This window comes from Ambystoma mexicanum, chromosome 2p (assembly GCF_040938575.1).
Source record: "Ambystoma mexicanum isolate Mex_15411 chromosome 2p, UKY_AmexF1_1, whole genome shotgun sequence".
Lineage (NCBI taxonomy): Eukaryota > Metazoa > Chordata > Amphibia > Caudata > Ambystomatidae > Ambystoma > Ambystoma mexicanum.
Window position 1 is genome coordinate 1,378,574,687 of NC_090923.1, and position 20,461 is coordinate 1,378,595,147.

General features: G+C 45.4%; 1 protein-coding gene across 5 annotated transcripts in view; it reads left to right on the plus strand.

Moving 5' to 3' along the window:
• Window positions 1–20,461, plus strand: part of LOC138567511 (uncharacterized) — a 530,120-nt gene that overhangs the window by 379,165 nt on the left and 130,494 nt on the right. For 2 of the 5 annotated variants that reach the window (XM_069645777.1, XM_069645780.1), the window contains exons 10-11: window positions 11,579–11,668; window positions 14,719–14,832. In XM_069645777.1, coding sequence (XP_069501878.1) covers window positions 11,579–11,668; window positions 14,719–14,832 — 204 coding nt within the window. The remainder of the gene's footprint in view (window positions 1–11,578; window positions 11,669–14,718; window positions 14,833–20,461) is intronic. The other 3 variants (XM_069645778.1, XM_069645779.1, XM_069645781.1) reach the window with 3 other exon arrangements.

The following is a 20,461-nucleotide window of genomic DNA, read 5'->3' on the forward strand; positions in this document are numbered from 1 at the left end:
GCCTGGAATTGGTCAGCCAACCTTGCTTGACTCTTGTGTAATCTCTGCCCAATTTGGGCCTGGCTAGTTGGGGCTGTATGCTTGTCCCCTGATTTAAAATAGAAATAAAGAAACAAACACCAAAGTGGGGTAGTATTGTATTTATTGTTGTGTGGGTAGTATTGTATTTATTGTTGTGTTTCGGATGTGTACTGCAATTATTTCATTCACCTGTTGCAGTTTTGGACTAAGCCATCCAGCCCACTTTGGGGCTGGAGGAAATGTATAAAAAAGACACAAAATAATAATAATAAAACCTCACCTGTCCAGAGATGGACTGAGTAGAGTAGAGAACATTGGAAAAAGTATATGTTGGAAAATAATAGTGTAAGGTGGTAGAAGGAACCTGAGGCAACAATTAGCGACTCGCTGGGGGGGTTGTTGTCTTGAGCATTCCCCTAGGGCTAAATTAACATTATCCACTGGGCTGTGTATGCCAGGGGTGGTCAGCATCAACCGTGGGCCCCGACTTTTTGCTATGGAGCAGTCGGCCTACCCGGATGTCAGACTGGGTGGGCCAACTGCAAAGACCCCGGCCTGTGGTGTGTGCAGGGCAGGCTCAGGAGAAAACCAGGGCTGCCCAACCTAAGCCTCGTGCGTGGGGCAGCCAGGACCCGGCAGCACAGCATACCCCATGTCGGTCCACCCCGGAGCATGACGGGGCGGGCCCAGAAGATCATTCCTCCCAGGCAAGCAAGTCCTGGGCCACTGAGGACGAGGAGGCCTGGGTGAAAAGCTCCAGTGGCCGGCCGTAGGACCGGAGACTATGTGTGTGCCGTCCCTTTGCTCCGTACTGACACAGAGGAAAAAGGGGGCGTGCCCTGCTCCCAGTAATGCGCACCTCACTAATATCTCTATATTGCAGTTTCACTCAGCGCCCCTTCCTGTCCAACTTGCCTGGGGTGGTTCCAGTGTTGTCTATCTGTGTCCTGGGAAAAGGAATGTACACCCAAGCACAGACCAGAGCCAGAAAAACCAGGGCTACACTTGCTTGCGAGCCCAGTTTTGTGCTAGTATTTTGAATGCTTGCCATCATTCACGATATATATTAAATACATCAAGTAATATGTATCTGCCTGTAACTTCACCTAGCTCACTTTCTGCCACAAGTCTAGCACAGGGGATCCACCATCTTGGTTTGCATTGGATGCTCTGAAATAATCCATGCAGTGTTTGTTAAGATCCTTTGCCATGCACTTATAAGTGCTGCGTCAGAGAAGTCTCAGCCAAAATCTGCAGAGATACAGGGTTTCATATCTAGGCACCAGGCAAAGTACCCCATCCCTTAGTCCACTTGCAAACCAGGATTCTTTAGTTTAGCCAATCGCTTATTGTGGTGATGTACATGTTAGGGAGATTTATCATATTTATGCTACTTCCCCTCCTTGTGAGACCCCCCAGCACTTTTTGATGGACTTCTGGACCCTTTTCTTTCAATCCTGAATGAGTGGAGCCTTTTTCCACTCATTCTTTCTTGTGGGATCTGTCTTTTGGAACTCTATTTTGTGTATTCTACCTGTACTATGGAGTCTGTCTGCTCCATAGGTCATAAAGGCATGTGTGTTTTTAGTATTGCAGCACACAGCTCATTATGGGCAGTGCTGCTGGGGACCCTTAGGGTCCTACCTTAAGATTATTTTTCTATATCCTCGAGTAACTACAGTTTTTAAGGAGTATCTCAACTATTGTGTAATATCTATACTGCAGGTTATGTCCATAGCCACAATAGTGCACAATAGGGGCACCCAAGTACCAATATGGGGCCTCCATTCTTTTTTTTGCCATGACTAGCGTGGTTGTCCTTTGTTAGCCCTTCTTTTACTATTCTGGGAGGGGGAGGTCAGTGTGTGTGTGTGTATTGCGTTTGAGGGGAACCCTTGGGTAACCCTGCCTAGTCTCCAGAGTGTCTAGCAGGCAGGGAGTGGGGGAGGAGTCTTCCACCCCCATGTCCTTTGTCTGCCAGAAAGCCTGAATAGGACCAGCTCCCACAGGGGGTCTGACAATCCTGATTGGACAGCCAAATGCCCCTTTCTGTAAAATGTTGAGAGAGATTGCAGAGGAATGTGTGCTGGAACTGTATAAAAGGTGAGGCTTCTGGAGTGAAAAGCAAGTCGACCCCTGGAAGCTGAAGTAAATGAAGAAGAAGATGACCAGAGACGCCTGCAGACCCTTTGCAACACCGTGAAGCAACCACTGCTGTCCTGACCCTGTCTTCTCTGCAACAAAGGAGCTCCGAAGAGGACAACTCCTTCCCTTTGTATTTTATTTGTATTTTATTGAATTTATATAGCGTTTTAATCCAAAACGCTTTACAAGAGGAACAAAACAAGATACATCAAACATCAGAAACATCAAGCATTAGGTAACAAATTGAATCAAACCAGAAAACAGTACAAGAAACAATTTACATTATAGGTGAGTAATGGTGAGAGAGAGAAGGATTAAGGCATGAGAGGGAAAAAGAGGAATGAGTAGTGGTAAAAGCAGAAGTAAAGAGGAAGGAGGCAGTGAAAGGGAGAAGAATGGACGAGATAAGAATTAGAGATGCTAGAAGAAGGGTAGGAGGGAGTAGAGTGGAAAGGTTAGGGAGGTGAATGGAAGAGATAAGATTTTAGAGAGGTACAGAAGATAGGGTAGGAGGGAATGGAGCGGATAGAGAGGGGGAGGCGGTTCCAATGGAAGGGAGCGAGCAATTGGAAGGAGCGGAAGAGGGAAGAGGCGCAGGGGGGAGGAGGAGGCAGGGGGAGGAGAAGGAGCGAGAAGGAAGAGATCAGCAGTTTGGAGAGAACGAGAAGGAGTGTGGAAAGTAAGGAAGGAGGATAGGTAGGGGGGGCAAGACCATAGAGGGATTTGAAGACTAGGCAGAGGAAGTTGAATTTGAGCAGAGAGTGGGAGCGAATAGCAGAGTGGTAGACAGATTTGAGTGGGGAGAGATGAGAGGAGGGGAGACCAAAGAAAATAGTAGAGCAGTAGAAAAGTCTAGAGAAGATGAGGGAGGAGATTAAGAGTTTAGTAGCATTAAAGATTAAGAAGGGTCGAATTTTACGGATGTTGTAGAGGTGAAAATGGCAATATCTGGCAGTAAGAGAAATGTGGTGAGATAGAGAGAGGTAAGTGTCAATGGGCCTCATTACGACCCTGGCGGATTTTTACCGCCATCGGCAGACTTTTCCGCCATGGCGTAAAGTCCGTTTACGCCATGGCGGATGGTGGACTTACCGCCCCATTCCGAGGTCGGCGGGGCGGTAAGTCCCCATTGACCCATTTACCCTTCCCCATTCCCATTTCGGCCCCATAGGGTATAATGGGAGTGGGGAAGGAGTTAATTACGCCACCGTAAATTACGGTGGCGTAATTAACACCAAGTTCCCATAGCGCCATGGATTTTTACGCCCGCAAAAAGCGGGCGGAAAAATGACCATGGCGCTCTGGGAACTCGGAATTGGCGGTAAGGGGTCGGCGCAGCTAACGCTAGCGTAAACCCCTTACCGCCAGGGTCCTAATGAGGCCCAATGTAAAGACCAAGTTTACGTGCGTGGGGGGAGAAGGAGAGACAAGAGGGGGAAAGATAATGAAAGGGGGAGGGGAGGGAGGAGGGAGAGTGTTGGCAGGGAAGAATAGGACATCAGTTTTGTCAGCATTGAGAGTGAGAAAGTGAGAGGACATCCAGGATTTAATAGCGGAGAGACAGGAAGAAAGCTTATGGTGGGTGTCGGGAGAGAAGGAGTGGAAGAGCTGAGTATCATCGGCATAGAAATGGTGTGAGACACCAAAGGAGGACATAATAGGGGCAAGGAAGGAAGTGTAGATTTTGAAGAGAAAGGGGCCGAGGACAGAACCTTGGGGAACACAATGGTTAAGAGGGAGGGTGGGAGAGGTGGAGCCACCCCAAGGAAATAGCAAAGGTGCGGTTGGAAAGATAAGAGGAGAACCAGTTAAGGACAGATTCTTTGAGGCCAAAAGAGGAGAGAGAGTTAAGGAGAAGAGTATGGTCCATCCACAGTGTTGAAAGCAGCAGAGAGTTCAAGGAGAATAAGAATAGAGGAATGTTTCGAGTAGCGTGCCGAAAGGAGAGAGTTGAGAACAGAGATGAGGGCAGTTTCAGTGGAGTGTAGAGGACGGAAACCAGATTGGGTAGAGGGAAGAAGAGAATGGGAAGAGATGAAGGAAGGAAGTTGAGAATAGACAATACGTTCGAGAACTTTAGAGAGGAAAGGGAGTAGAGAGATGGGGCAATAGCTGGAAGCAAGGAGGGGATTAGCAGAAGGATTTTTGAGAATGTGAATGATACATGCATGCTTGAATGGAGTAGAAAAGGTGGAAGATGAAAGACAGGTGTTGAAAAAGGAGGTGAGGTAGTGTATCAGAAGGGGGTAGAATTTAGGTATGAGGGGGTAGGCATGGGGTCGGTGGGAGAAGCTGTAGGGTGAGTTTTAGAAAGAAGGATGGCAACATCAGATTGAGTGACAGGAGTAAAAGAGGACATGGAGAAAGGAGGAGGAGGATGAGGAGGTGGAGGAGGAGAGTAAGGAGGAGAGGATAGTTTGGTGGAGATTGAGGACTTTGGTAGAACAGAAGGAGGCAAGATCAGAAGCAGAGAGAGGAGGGGCAATGGAAGGATCAGGGGTAGCTGGAGAGCGAAGTCTAGATAAGGTTTGAAAGATGCGATGAGGGTGAGAGGATTGAGACTGGAGAAGGTTAGAAAAGTAGGTACGTTTAGCGGAGTGGAGCAGGAGTCATAGAGGGTGTGATAGAAGAAGTAAGCTGTTTGGTTGGAGGGTGTAGGGTGTTTGTGCCAGAGTCGTTCAAGGCGCCTGAGGAGGCGGCGCATTGAGGAGAGATGAGATGAAAGCCAGGGTTGAGCAGGTCGACGGGAAGGGCGGAATGAGGAGAGAGGGTAAAGAAGATCAAGAGTGGAAGAGAAAGAGGAGGATAAGGTGGAAGAGGCTTCAGTAGCAGAAAGAGAAGAGAAATGGGGGTGGGGAAGAGGAGCAGGATGCAAGGAATACAGAGGGGTTGAAATTGCGTAAATCACGCCAGGAGAAGTGGATGGAGGATGGGGGGGGGCATAGGGGGACGGTGGGGTGAGGGAAAGAGAGAGTAAGGAGTGGTCGGAAAGATAGTTGGGTAGGAAAGAAATAGGAGAAGCATTGAAAGACGAGTTAAAGATCAGGTCAATAGTAGAGCCAGACTGATGAGTAGGAGGGGAAGGAAGGGGGGAGAGAAGGTAGGAGTCAAGGATGGATAAAAGAGGAGAATTGGGAGGGATGGAGGAGAGATGGAGATTGAAGTCACCAAGTACAAGTAGTGGAGTAGGGCAAGGAGTAATGAGACTGAGGAGATGGTCAATGTCCTCATAGAAGGAGCCTAAAGTGCCGGGGGGGCAGGGTGGGGCGCGATAGATGATGAGGAAAGAAATAGCATGGGGAGAATTAAATATTTTGAACATGAATTCAAAGGAAGGGACAGTGGGTAGCGAAGTAAGAGAGGGAGAGGAGGTAAAGTGAGGGCGAAAAAAAAGGCCCAAGCCACCACCGCGGCCTGAGGAACGAGGGTCATGTTCAAAAGAGGATGAGGATGAAGTGAGGGAAACAGGAACGGAGGTGTTGTGGGGAGGGATCCAGGTTTCTGTAATGCAGAGAAAATGGAGGTTGAGACGTAGAAAAAGGTCAAGAACAGCCGTAGTTTTGTTGCTGATTGAACGGGTGTTCAGAAGGCAACATCAAAGGCATTGGAAGTATCAGTGATTTGAGGGTAGATGAGGTTGCGGCGGTGGCTTGAGGTGTTAGAATGCGGGGCATTGTGGGTAAGGGGGGAGGTGGGGAGGTTGAGAGAGGAGATGGCCATGAAGACTAAGCAGAGAATTTTGAAGGGGGAAAAGGGGAGGGAATGGGATAGTAATGGGTCTGTGAAGAGGGACAGATCATAGCAGAGAGTAACAGGTAGTGGGGGGGGTGGATAGTGAGTGGGGAGGCCGCCTATGGGTGTAATCCTGAGAGGGATAGGGACTGAGCGGATGAAGAAAGAGGATCTTTCGCAAGGAGAAAGATGTACAGTCGGAAGCCCAGCGCAAAATAGTAGTGATAGGAGGGGTGGCAAGGGAAGATCAGCAGCAGCCAAAGGTGCAGGGTGCAGGCTGGAAGCACTGGCTGAAACGCAGGGGAAACAGATGTAGGGCCAGCAAGCACAGCGTGGAGTGGCACAGCCGGAGGGCTGATTAGGGAAGCCACAAATAGAGGAGCCCTAGAAGAACGGGAAAATGAGAGAGAAATGAGTGGAGGCTACATCCACTGCTAGGGCCTCAGGAGACAGATGCAGGGGCAGGGAGTGAAGATAAAGCAGCTGTAGTCACAACGGGCCGCAGGAGAGAGTAGTACCCCAGCCAGGAGCAGAGGGGATGACGGCAGTGGAGGCATGGGCAGCGAGAGCCACAGTGCAAGAAGGTGAGGAGAAGCAGTGGAATCCGGGCAGGAGCAACATAGATGAAAGCGGTGGTGTCGAGGTAGTGAGAGCCCCAGTGCAGGAAGGCGTGAAGTAGGAGTGGAATTAGTGCCAACTGTAGAGTAGAGCAGCTGTAGTCACAAAGGGCTGCAGGAGAGAGTAGCACCCTAGGCAGGTGGGAAGAACCAGTCCCAAGACAGGTGCACGTAATAACCGATAATACGATAACATTGGGCCTCATAAGAGGTCCGGCAGGTTGCCGCCGGACCTGTAAAAAATGATCTGCGCCTGACTTCCTGGTGCCATCGGGCTATTCCAAGACCGGTGACTGGGAAGTCAGGCGCCGGTAATTTTGTTAATCCCTATTCCCATGGAGTACCATAGAACTCCATGGAAACAGGGACACAGAGGCACCGTTAACAATGGTGCTCCTGTGAAAACTCTGCAGGCGGGTGCTGTCCCACCCAGCAGGTCTGAACTTGGCGGCCGGTCCTGAAACAACAGTGCCAGTAGGCTTACCGGCACCGTTGTTTCCGGTCCGGCAAAAATGTAATGAGGCCCATTGTCTTTTCACGTTGCTACAAATGTAATCGCACACAAACACAAAAGTGAAAGTGTCCTTTGAAGTGTATTCTCAAGTATTCCGAAGTGTTATAGTGTAAAGTCTAAAGTATTTAAAGTGATTCTGGTGTGTGTGTGTATATATAATAAATATATAATTGTATATACATTGTAAGTGTAAGAGCTTCTTTGATATGCATGTCTAACTAGGGTTCAGTGTACTTACCTACAGCTCACTTCTTGGATCCACTTCCTGGGGGTGGATCAGTGCAGGCGGATCACCTGGATAGGGGGTCCTCAGGGAGTGGAGGTGGGACGCCGACAGGTGAGACGCAGTATCCGCCTTCTGAAAACACTTTTTCCCCATCCTACCACATAAAATGCTCAAACACTCAAGCCCCCCACCAAGCTTTTTCGACACGAACACTTTAACACCTCACGAATAACAACAGACTAAAACCAGAGCCGTTTACCTAACATGTCCTAACACAAGGGTCAGGCAAAGTCAGGCTATTGACCAGAATCACACACACTTGACGGCTGTTTCCCTTCCCACAGGTATAAAAGGTGGCGCACGAGAGCACAATACGAGCAAGGCAAACCGCACGTCAAGAGAGCTATCCAAGCACAGCAGTTCAAGAGGTGGAAAAAGACAATGAGAACCGAAACAGTGATAGGGAGAGAAGCGACCTTGACCTTTCCAACCAAGGCCTGTGAAACCTCTGTCGAAAAAATTGTAAGACTGCGAATAATAGCCAGCGCGTGCTGCAGAAGATGTCAACGGTACACAGGGCCCTCCTCCGCTGATAACCAAGCCAGGGAGAGACGCGTGCTACTGTGGTACTGTCCTTGACTCCAGAGACAAGAAAACCCAAGCGGTTCATCAAAGCCGGTTAGTCGAGGGGAGAGTCAATAAGAAACCGAACCGTGTTGAACAAAAGAAGCACATTTTCATAATTGAGGAAAATACAAAGAACTGTTGATATGAGAGGGGAAAACCATCAACACAGAGTTCCGCCACATGGGTGCTCACTCGAGAAGCCCTGGTTGATTCCCTATTGTTGAAACTACTGTTAGCAGAAGGCCTTGGGAAAGGTGTCAAAGTGGTCATATGGGGTCTAGCAAAATGCTCGTACAGTCGAAAGTCTTTGACCGGCAGATAAATGTAATGCTAAGGAAAGTGAATCCCGCACTGTGTGATTGGCAAAAGTTGTTAAGAGTTGACCTGACGTAGGGATGCCGATGAAAAGGGGCGAAACCTAAAGTCCCAATGGACAGTGTGTAGACAAAGGTGAACCCGACAGAGGGATGTCCACAGTGAACTGTTTAAAAGACATTAATATGTGTGAAGGCCATGAGTGAAGCGATTTGAGGAAAGCCGTAGTGAACCCGACGAAGGGAGGCAAACAGTCGAGAAGGATCTGAGCCCGGAAGAGGGGGACCCATGGGTGAAAAACCATCACCCAGTGACACATGAATATGACAAATTAAATCTTTTCAATACAAACCACAATGAACCTGATGGAGGGAGGCTGACATTCGAGAGGGTTCTGAGCCCAGAAGAGGGGGACCCAGGGGTGAAGCATCATCACCCTAAATGCAATCAGAAACAAACTTTTGTTGGTAATTTTGAATATATCAGGCAAGAGATTTAAACACTGAATGTCCCGATATCGCAATAAATGTTTTGTGGATCTGAGCCCGAAAAGAGGGGATCCAGGGGTAAGAAGTCATCACTCAACGTGCATATGGAAAGGAACTTTTTGTTTATTATTTTGAGACACATCAGGGCATCGGAGGCAAGAGACTTTTTGCATAAAAGAGACTTAACTACCGAAAGTCCTGATAGCTGAAAAGAGGAACTGTTGTGTAGTGATGGGGAAGCTTGAGCGTGTGATGTACTCAGGAGCCCCGCGTTGTCCCGTGCTCAAAACGTGGGGAAGGGAGACCCCGGGCTACCACATCCTGACTTTTCCTTTGTGAACACTTCTTTCTTTCTTGTGAACATTATCCCACACTCTTTTGTATTTAGTCGTACGGATTGGCAATATGTTTTTCTTAGTATAGGCCCTTTTTATCAACGCCACTAAGACTGCCTTATTATTATTTGATGGTCGATGCTTGCTCCATCTTAGATTTAGGTTTAGATTAGGTGTTTTCCAAACCTACTTATACAGTTTAATAAACACCCTTCAACTGTGATCACTTGTGTCCGTCTTTACTGTTGCCACCATGAGTTCCTTACACAGTGCATTATCATGTTCTTCTGATTCAAGGGACAGGGGATTCCATACCCATACATTCATTGAGGAGGCATGGCTCCAATGCCTTGCATGGTTTGTATCTTAACTGGTACAGAGAACTCTGGACTTAGCATTTTACATGCAAGAAGATAGTTCTTTGCACTGAGGCCCACAATAGAGGCATGAGAGCTAGCTCATATGTGGTAGGAGGGAAACATTTTCCTCACAAGTGCAGCATAAACCCCTCTATTAATCTGTTTTGTCTCTCCTTGCCTATGTTTTGAATTTCAGGGTCCACCCAACATACTCTATCCCACAGTGATGTGACAAAGACCCACTTTTGAGAGTCACAAATGCACACAAAGGGACGTTTCTGTTGCACACAAGTTGTAGTTGTAACAGAGACACGCCTGGTAAACATAGATAACAATGAACGCTAACCTCTGACCAAAAGAGAAATCGCAATATTCAAGATGGTGTTGTGAGCATTTATAACCTCCCCTCCCTAAACCATGAAACTAGAGGTCAGACACTGAGAATGATGTTGAATGAGGAGCCGTCAAAGGCCAGTGCCAGTAGGCCAAACAGACCAGTGAGAACAGGCCATTTGTCTCCCCTTCGATAGTGTGCAACATGAAAACGTTGAGAAGGGTAAGAGACACGGCAGAGGGGGAAAGCTGTAAACCTATGACTAGAGGCGACATTGAGGTCGTTACTGCTGAAACCTGAAGGAGAGGTGGCCCAGAAAGTGTTTGGAGCAAGAGTAACTCTAACTTTAATTGGACTAGAATGAGGTGGCATACTTGATCAGAGAACCCACATAGTTGGAAGGTTTCCGAGACCTGGAAGCTATGTTGGAGCGCTGGCAGCAAATCTGGGAGAAAGGGTCACATGAGGAGTACTGTGAGAGGTCCTGCGAGAGCACACGTTGGGCCTGATATCGTATGTTGGGAAATTAAGTCAAAATACCCAAGTGTCCCAATGAAATCTGTAAGAGAAGGAAACTAAAGACCCTGAATTCAGTGAATTGTAGTCAAAGTTTGTAAGAACAACTCTATGATAAGAAGAAGGTTGAGAGTGTGTTGTTGTAAAGATTGTCTCAATACCAAAGTGTCCCATACAGACTATGAGAGAAGGACAACTCAGATATTGCGTTCTTGGAGACAAAATCCCAGAGTGTTTACAAGAGACTTTGTGCATGAGCCTAAGCACAACACAAACACAATTAATACAACTTCCTTTTTCAAAACAAAATAACATACTTGTAAATCGCCTTTGTAACAATTCATATTTTGAAGTTAATTATTTCTATATTTTAGACTTTTTCTTCTACACCAGCTTTCCAATTTGTGGTCTTTTAAGTATATGGGCCTCATTACACGGTATGCGGTAACAATGGCGCTATTAGCGCCATGGTTGCCGCCGGTATTTTACTGTGTCCGCCTTGGTGGATGGCGGAATTACCGCCCTACTCCAAGGTGAGCGGGGGCGGTAATTCCCCATTCACCAAGGCACTTCCCCATTCCCATTTTTGCCCCATAGGGCTCAATGGGAATGGGGAAGGAGCTAATTACGGTACCGCAAATTGCGGTACCGTAATTAGAACCAAGGTCCCTTTGCGGGCCAATTCCTTAACGGCTGGTAAAATCAGCCGTTAAGGTCGGGTCCCGCAAAGGGACCTCGTAGTAAGGCGTAAGGGTTTACCGGTACCGGTGCCCTTACTGCATTCCGTGTAATTAGGCCCTATGTCTTGTAAATAAACTGCAGTTTTCATTGAACAGAAACAGAATCATCTGCTGTATCAAGCCTGCAGATAAGGATGTATGTTAATTGGTTAAAGATGTCCTTGCGTCTATCCACACAGTTCTCTAGTCTGCACTGTATTGATTGAGTGATAGATTGCAGCCGAAGGTTACCTTGGGTTAGACTCAGGGCTGAAACTGCTGTTTCCAAAGCAGCAGGGCAAGATTGTGCCCCCAAAGCTCTTCTCACTCAAAGGAAACTGAAAGAGACTTAGCCTATCCAAACCTGCTGTCCCTACAGATGCAGGAGATAATAAGTAATTGTTCTTATATACTTTTTCCCCAGCATCTCCTGGAGCAGCAAATACCTTCTAACATGAGAATTATAAACTTGGTTCGCCTTACATTCGGAACACTTATTGCAATGATTTAGAGAATCTGATACACATCCGTCAGGGTCAGTTCCTCTTCCCCATGGTTCTCAAATGTTACTTTTTAAAGGCTTTAACGCTTGATGACTAATTCACATATCTTTACCTTTACTTCATCCAGCAGGATTACCATTTCTTAAAACCGAGCCAGCAGCTAGTTTTTTGGATCGGCACTGTGCAGGGGGAGAAAGTATCATCATTCCAAGCATGGGTGAGTTTTATGTACGTCTCAGTTGTTGCAATAATGATAATAGGCAGTGAGTAGCTTTTACTAATATCTGGTTACCTACATTAATTGCATTAGTATCCTGCAGCTGGGGATTGAATGCCCCCTACTTAAGCATATAAATGTGCCTCTCTCATTTGTAAATCCGGTTTCTTTGCCTGATTTCATGTTCTCATTCCTCAAAACCCTAAGAAACAGAAAATAGAAATTGGTAGCAACATCACAAAGCAGACTGAGAAAATGGTACAGCTTCATGTTCGAGCCATCGTATAAGTTGCATTATAACTGGCATGTTGTGAGTCGAAAGGCACTCACAAATGACAAAATGATGAAGAAAAAGCATCAAAGGTATGGAATGTGCTAATTATTTACTGTAATCTTTATTAATTCAGTTCTTTTCCTCGTCCCAGTGTCAGCTTATCTTAAGTAGAACTGTCCCGTTTCGGATGCCATTTGCTTGTACCTAAATTAAAACCCACAATTCCCAAACTTCCCCCAGTCGTCTCCTGCATCCCCCCACAAGGAGTGTCCATAAAGCCCCCCTGCCCACGCTTATCCTGAGTACTTTTAGTCCATGTACCCTGCAAAGTGGTTTTGAAGTGAAAGTGTACCCTGGGAAAGGGAGGGAGGTGGCCGTCGGGACTGGGACAAGAACGTTGAAATCTGAATTATGACAATTAGCGGTAAGTAATCAGAACATTACGACCTCAGTCCTTCATCATCCCACTCCTTTCTTCAGGATATTACAGACAAGGCATCCTTAAGCTTTTATCCCTAAAAACACAAAACAAATACATAATGCCAAATGTTATGAAGATAATGTAGAGGCAAGTAAACTCCAAACTGCAATTTCAGTTTGCAAAAGGTACAGAGTCTGTTTATTTTCATTGCAGTGCATGGAAGCAACCCAACTGATTGTCCTATCAGAAATAATGAACCCTCCTCCCCCATTAACAAAACAGATCCATTTTAAAGGTTTTCTCCTAGGTTAACAAACCGGGACTTGCCCATTACTGCACTAAGATAGTGATTCTCACAACCTTGTATCAGTGAGCACTTCTAAACAATGTTGGGTCTCTTGCCTGTCTATCTTTGCTTTCCATGAGACCACGTGCCCCACCTTGTCTACCTCCTCACTCTTGTTTACTATGTGATATATAATACCTCTTCTCTCATTTCAGCAGTCCATGATGGGCCTGCCCCTTACTATAGAGCAAAGCCTTATGGGGTTTACCACTTTTGAGAGATAAGATCTGTTCATACTTGCTTCCCAGTTTCAACAAACATGGCTACCTTTCTAGTACCTAATTACACTGTGGTTACTGATTCCTTTTAGAATGTGTGTTCATTATAGAGGTTCATCACAGCAGCTCTTATCTACATCATTTTGCTCTGACAATACTCACAGACAGAGCCCAACATTATGAGAGTACCATGTAGACTTTCAAATAAGCAAAAAGTACAGTTGTTCCAAAACTGAAAATACTTTCAGCTCCCACCTCCAGCTGATAGTGAGAGGCAATGGTTGCTCTGCACACCCAAATAGCGTCTTCATACTACTGTCCTGGACTCTGTATGAAATGTTCCAAAAAGATAAAATACTTACATAAAAGGGGACGAGCAGTTGGGCAAGGTCGATACTGCTTTCCACAAATCCAATGAGTGCAGACCCACCACCTTCTCAATGGGAAAGTGTAGAGGAAGGAGGGACAACTAACACTAAAGGTAAATCATAATTAGGAGCAAGGAATTAGAACATGAGACAAACCTGCAGACCCAGACACACCACTGAAATTAAATCGTAGGGTGGAGACTCCTAAACCCTCCTGGAGTTACTGAAGCACATGACAACACCAGGTTCTACCTCCTTGTAAACTTCCCAGGTCTGAAAAGATTGACAGCGATAGTCTTACACTTTAATTTAAAAGAATCCCCAGCGAGAGGACTGAATCTCCACCTACATGCCACTTGCAACCTAGGCACAGAAGTCCCTTCCACTGAACACCTGTACCAACATCAGATGATGATAGTAAAGATTGAAGAGAACAGAAGTCTAAAGTCACCTTTTTTCCTATTATGCGAGTCCCTTTCACTTTCTGCCATATTTCAAAGACTCAACAGGTTGAAAGGCGTGATGAGATGGGACCGACTGTGGAGCTACAACCCCAACCAAATTCGAAGCAGGCCATCTGAGTCCTCACCTATCTCAGGAAAGGAGTGCTGCTCTTCTTTAACCTGACCCCAGACTCCTTAAAGCCAAATAAGCAACATCCTTCACGAAGAAGTCCCTCACTAGCAGAACCCTAAAGGGAACAGCCTTCGGTTTAAAGGCATATAAGAACTATAGCCCTGTAAGGGCTCTCCAGGCATCTGTCAGAGCGGCAGACAAAGAACAGGGTGTACTCTCAGTAAAGGGGTGCATATAGGCACTCTCTGTTAGAACGGGCAGTCTGTCAAGCCATTTTGCATAAGTAGTATTTGGGTGTAAAGGTGTTTGTCGAGGGAGGGTGCACCCAGTAAAGACTGGGACAAGAAAGAGGATGAGGAGGTAATGACACACAGGGAAGATGTGTAGAACTTTGAACTACTGACTGCCCAGTGCTCTAGTATGCTCCAATGAGTTACTATTCTGTCATTACCGTTTTATTTATTCCTTGAGTTTGTGGATTCATGTAAAAATGGCAGATGCAGACACCATTTTCTATCGCTGCAGAGGATGGTTGGTGCCAGAAGCCCTCCAAATCAGCTGGCCATTCCCTGCCTAGCACAAGGCTACCAAAACAGAATCACATTACCACCACATTGCATTGTTGCCATATGACTTTGATTGAACCTTTGTGGCATCTTTCTGTCTTAACCACTGCCATCCAACATTTCAGATGTCATAAATGTATTCAAATATTTACAAAAAGGCTGTGCTACAGTGGGTGCATGGGTGGGTGTGTGTACGTGTGGGTGCACGTTTGTGTGTGTTTTATTGGGAGGATATGTTCCATCTTCAGCACTCTAATGAAGTTTCATTCTTATTTGCATAGCAGGGCATGCTGTTATCGCTCCTGTGGCATCATTTGGTAGGAAAGAAGAGAGAGAGATGTATTCCAGGGACCACCAAAGTTCTGAGAGAAGAGCAAATCTGAATCAATCGAGTGGTGAGTAAATACCTTTGTAACATCACCTCATACCTACCACAGCTATGGATAGGGTTGCATATTTATTTATTGGGGGTTTTGCAAGGCGCCAAATGCTAACACAGTTCATTGTACTCTCTAGTTTAGTGCTGAATAGTACCCATGCACGTTTGTCAACTTTTCTACTTAATGTTTTTGGGGAAAAAAATCGCAGTTATTTCTAGAGAAAGGCCAGGCATCTGCATTATGTGCCAAATGCAATATTCCTAAAGTGTACACACCTGTATCTTTAAATCGGTTACACAGACTAATCCATCACTTCTATTCCCAAAGTGTGGGAGCCCTGCCACCTGAAGGTGGGGTCTGGAAACAGTTATGTGATGCAGATCAATTCAAGGCTGCAGTTAGCCTGCCATCATGTATGAGTGTGTATCTCATTATGTACTCTAGCCACACTCTCCTGTAGTGATGAGATGCATTTCCTGTTCCTTTTTGTCTTCTAATTGATAAGAACTAGAAAGTGGTTCATCCTTCAGTATTCATTGGGCCTCATTACGACCCAGGCGGAGGACCATGGTGCTATTAGCACCATGGTCCATGCCGGTGTCCGCCATGGCAGAATGGGGAATAACCACCCCATTCCAAGGTTGGCGGGGCGGTAATTCCCCATGCCGCCATGGCCCTTCCTCATTCCCATTTTTGCCCCATAGGGCTCAATGGGAATGGGGAAGGCGCTAAGTACGGTGCCGCAAACTTAGCACCAAGGTCTCTTTGCGGGTCCCTACTTTAACGGCTGGTAAAACCAGCCGTTAAGGTCGGATCCCGCAAAGGGACCTCGTAATTAGGCGCTAATAGGTTAACGGCGCCGCAGCCTTTTACAGCGCCGTTAACCCATTAGCGCCTGGGTCGTAATGAGGCCCATTGTATGCACAGGGCTTTGCCCTGCTGTTTGTGTTCTTTTTTCTAGCTGTACTTTTGGTTACTTACTTACTCCTTTCAGCTCTTAATTTTGTCAGGAAAACATATGCAGCAATACAGTAGGTTCAAGTCAGACACTGTGTGCCAGAAAAAATATTCTGCATTGTTATAGTGCCCCCTATCTGGAGGAATTTCTGCATGTTTTGCACTCTTCACAACAATCTCACCCAATTTGCGCGCAAATCGTCTCTTGATTTTTGCAATCAAAAAGCTGTCCATTTTCACAAACAACATTTAGCTTTAAAGTAATGAGAGGACTCAATGGGGTAATTTCTCTGCATCAGAGGCTGGGCGCTATTCTGGGTACCCTAACAGTAAGCAAGAGGCACCCTATCCTAGGACCTTAGTACTCCTATGTTGAGGTACTTTGTGCAATACATAAATGAGTCACATATGTCCTGACCCTCTTTTCCTGAGATGCCATCAATCTTTTCCAGTTTAATCCAATCTGCCTCACGGTGCCAAACACAGCTTCCACTCTTGGTGCAGTCAGTGCCTCTGGAACATTTAACATCAAGAGGATCTAGTCTTGCTTTGGAGGGAAGCTCCGCTGAACAAATATTTGACCTTCCCAGATAACTCAGTAAAGTTGCACAGGGGAGTCGACAAAACTCTTATGTGGACACCAGCCCCAGAAGTAAAATGAGGCTCAAATGCTGTACCTCAAGTGTCTTGTGGTATACAAGTTCCATGTTACTTGAAACACTTGTGTATAGGCGCGTTACAAATGCCATATCATATCATATCATGTGGTACCAGCTCTTCAACAGCAAAACACAGGGAGGTTGAGGGAGAAAAGGGAGTCCCAAGCAAACCCTCAAATAAAGGGCTGAACACTTAAAAAGTAAACAATAAAGCTTGTGACTCCGAAATTGCCGCTTTCTTGGTGTAACAGGAAAGAATATCTCAAGCCCTCAGATCATGTCTGATCATTCAAAAATGAAGAGGAACATTATTGGTAGAACTAAAAAAATCTTTTGCATATTTTAATAAATATTATACACCAGTGCATTTCACAAATTAAATATGTAAGCAATACAAATTTCCCCTAACAGAAATGATCAGAAGAAAGCTAATAAATTATTAAAGAAAACATCACTGCAGAAAATAAGTGCAAAGCAATTCCAAAGGTAAATCCCAAAATGGGGACCTCGATAGTTAAGTGACTTATGCAATACAGTGTCACATAATCATACTCCAATTGATCACTCTTCCACTCAACATCATTCATACCACACATTTACTCATAAATTCTTATTCATTCATTCATACATAAGAAATGTAAACAATGGTTAAAAAAAGCCCAACATGTTTCTTTCCTCATCCTGTTAAGGGGGTTAATCCTTGGAAATTCATCAGGGGCACATTTATAGTTGGAGTCGTTGCACAACTGCAGTGACTTGATATTTTGGCGTTCCTTAGGTCCAATCAGAACTCAAGTAAATTGGTTGAGTTCAGAGAGTTTCCAATCTTTAATTTCATGGAATTATGAAGAGAGGACTTCAGAAGATAGCTTCCCTTGCAAGAAAGCAGTACAAAAGATGGTATGTGAATTTCCATTGTCAGCAATGTGTTACAAGTTTGTCATAACACTCTGGAGACATCAATTATTCAGTCCAGATACAAGACAGCTTACAAATAGCTGAACTGGAAAGGTTTCAAATGGCATATGTAGCTCAAGTTCCCTCCACCCATACAGGTAAGGTTAATGATAAACTCCCTCATTAGGGATAACAGAAGATAACCTTGAAATACATCTCACAAGTGTGCGAGATGCACAGGCAATAACAACCCCGTTTCAGGGGATCGAGGAAAAGTATTACTTAGGACCAGAAACAACCCACAACAGATTCTACTACAGGTTCTTTTTCAAGTATTCCAGAGTGCAAGATTGCCAATTCAAGAAGGCAATCATCATAGGGGATTTACTGTCCACAAAGAAGAGTATGGCAAGATTACCTTGATTGCTGTCCAAAACATTCGGCATCATAGATCTTGTTACGTCAATTTGTTAATCGCAGGAGCGGTACAGAGGCTGCACCTATTAAGGAAAATCATTCAAGGTCACATCCCCAAAAAATGGTGTTTGTGTTGAATGGGGTTATTCGTCCCACTTAGAGGGAGATATTCTAAATTTAGATACACCGGAGAAGCTGTAGATTGTTGTCATAGTGCAGCATGTAAGTATGAGCATTAGCCTGTCTTTAAGCCTTACCTAGATGATACTAGTCCACTTCAGTTTTTCAAATGACAGGTCTCCTGACTCAAATGGCACGAAGCACCGTACCGCGTCACACCAGAGTGCGTGGCTCATGCTTTACTTGATAGATGCCGGCTTGACTCTCACCCAGTGGATCAAAAGGCTAAGCAGAGGGGAGAACAGGCAAAGCTGCTTCATTCAGTGTAACTGTTCATTTCCTTTGTTAGAGGAGTATATACTACACCCAGGTGCATTACGGATTGTGCTCAGAATTACACAATTGACTGGTGATTCAATGGGCCACGGGTAGTTTCGTCTCTGCAATGTAAGGCGTGACAGGTTGCTTAATTAAACAAAGATGTTAGTTTTCCCTTGTAAAGATGCATAAAACCCAACCACGGGTACATCGGGGATGGTGCTCACAATTACACGAGTGATTCAAAGGCCCATAGGTGGTCTATTCTATACGGCATTGGGGATATGGCTTACCTATTCCATAGCCGCGTGTCAACACCATTGTTCCGAACGAGAGGCACCGTCTGATTCAGGGTCTGCCTTCCGGGTCCATTAACGCGTACGTTCGACCTACGTTATGGACAGCGTTTATAACATCTCGGCAGCTCAAATGTGGCCAATCCGTGTGAAACGTTGGTGGAGCGTAACGTGTCACGTGACCGCAAGATGGAACACCATGTGTTTCCTCCGCGATCATCAGTCGTGGCTTAGGCTGGGACCCCGCTGTGTCAGAGCACGTTAAGTTGCGGGCGAGTCACTCGACTTAGCAGCTGGGCAGGACCAGCCCAACAGCAATTCACACGCAATACACGGTCACACACTCCCTATCCCTGCTCTGGAGGTAAGAAATAGAGAGTAAACAGCTCTCTAAATGTTCTCTGTCATTACACGTGTGGTTAACCATATGTCAAACTGAACACACACATCGCCCATAATCTTGTACTCATGGTTCACATCGATGTCTGCGCCAGGGACCGCAAAATCCAGTCCATTTTCTCTCTCCATACTTCTGGTCAACTTCCATTCTTTCTTTAACAGAAGTAGTCGGTCCCGATTAACATCATTGCTCGGCTTTAGTTTGTATATTATCGACCACGACAGATCCTGTACCCGGTGGATACTTTCTATCCAGTGATCTACAAGGGGGGCATCTTTAGTCCGATTTTTTATGCAACTGCTGTGTTCCCCTATGCGTTGTTAACTTTTCTTTCTGTTTTACCTGTGTAAAGCTTGTTGCACAGGCACCAAATCGCATAAATTACCCAACTGGTATTACAGTTCGTCAGGGTCTTCTGTAGCCACGGTGTTCTTAATCCAATATCTATGGAAGAGCTTTTCTTTGTGAATGAACAACAGGTACAAGACCCACATGGGAAATGACCAGTTACTTCCTGTAAACCCCATAGTTGTGTCAAAGTGGGGGGAATACTTAAATGGATGTCACATCATTCTGGGTAATTTGTTCCTTGATGTTCCCGCTCCGCTTACAAGCTATGATCGGTCTCGGAATGGGGTTGGGGCCCTTCTCCAGAATATTCCAATGTTTACAGACCACTTTTTTAATCAAGTTGGACATATGCCTGTAGGTGTTTACAAATATCATGCGGTCTGTCTCAGTCTTCTCCGATCTCTGCTGTTTATATTGTAGAAGCGATTCTCTGTTGTTATTATCTGCTCTTTTCCGAGCAGTGTTAACAATTTTTCTCAGGTAGCCTCTCTTCAGCAGGCGTTCTTGCATGTTGTTAGCTTCCACTTTAAAGTCAGATCTTCTCGAACTATTCCTCTTGAGCCTGAGGAACTGTCGTAGTGGAAGGTTGTATCGCACATGCTTTGGGTGGAAACTATCGTAATGTAAAACCAAGTTTTTATCAGTAGGTTTTTTTGTATGGCTTTACCAGTAGTATTTTCAAGATACTATCCGACACAATAGTCATGTCCAGAAAATCGACCGCTTGTTTACTGTATGAGGAAGTGAATTTAAGGAAACCATTTTGTTGGTTGATCCATCCTAAAAACTCATCCAGTTGTCTAGAGGTACCTTTCCAAATGACAAAAATGTTGTCAATGTAGCGACGCTACATCCTGATGGTATCCTGGAAAGGGTTAGTATTCGTCATGATGGTATTGACTTCAAAGAACTCCATATATAAGTTAGCTACACTAGGCGCTAGTGTCGCTCCCATGGCTGTGCCCTGAGTTTGTTTAAAAAAAGTGCCATTGAAGTGAAAGTAGTTCTCCATTAAGGCCATTTCAGCACACCATAGGATGAAAGATATGGGTGTTTTTTATGGTGGTGTGGTCTTTTAAAAGTTTCTCCTCTAGCATCTCCAGTGAGGCCTGTTGGGGTATATTAGTGTAAAGAGCCACCACATCTAAATTTAGGAGTATTTCAATTTGAGGGTCAAAAGGTATTCCTTCTACTTCCACAATAATTTGTGTTGTGTCCTGGACATAAGA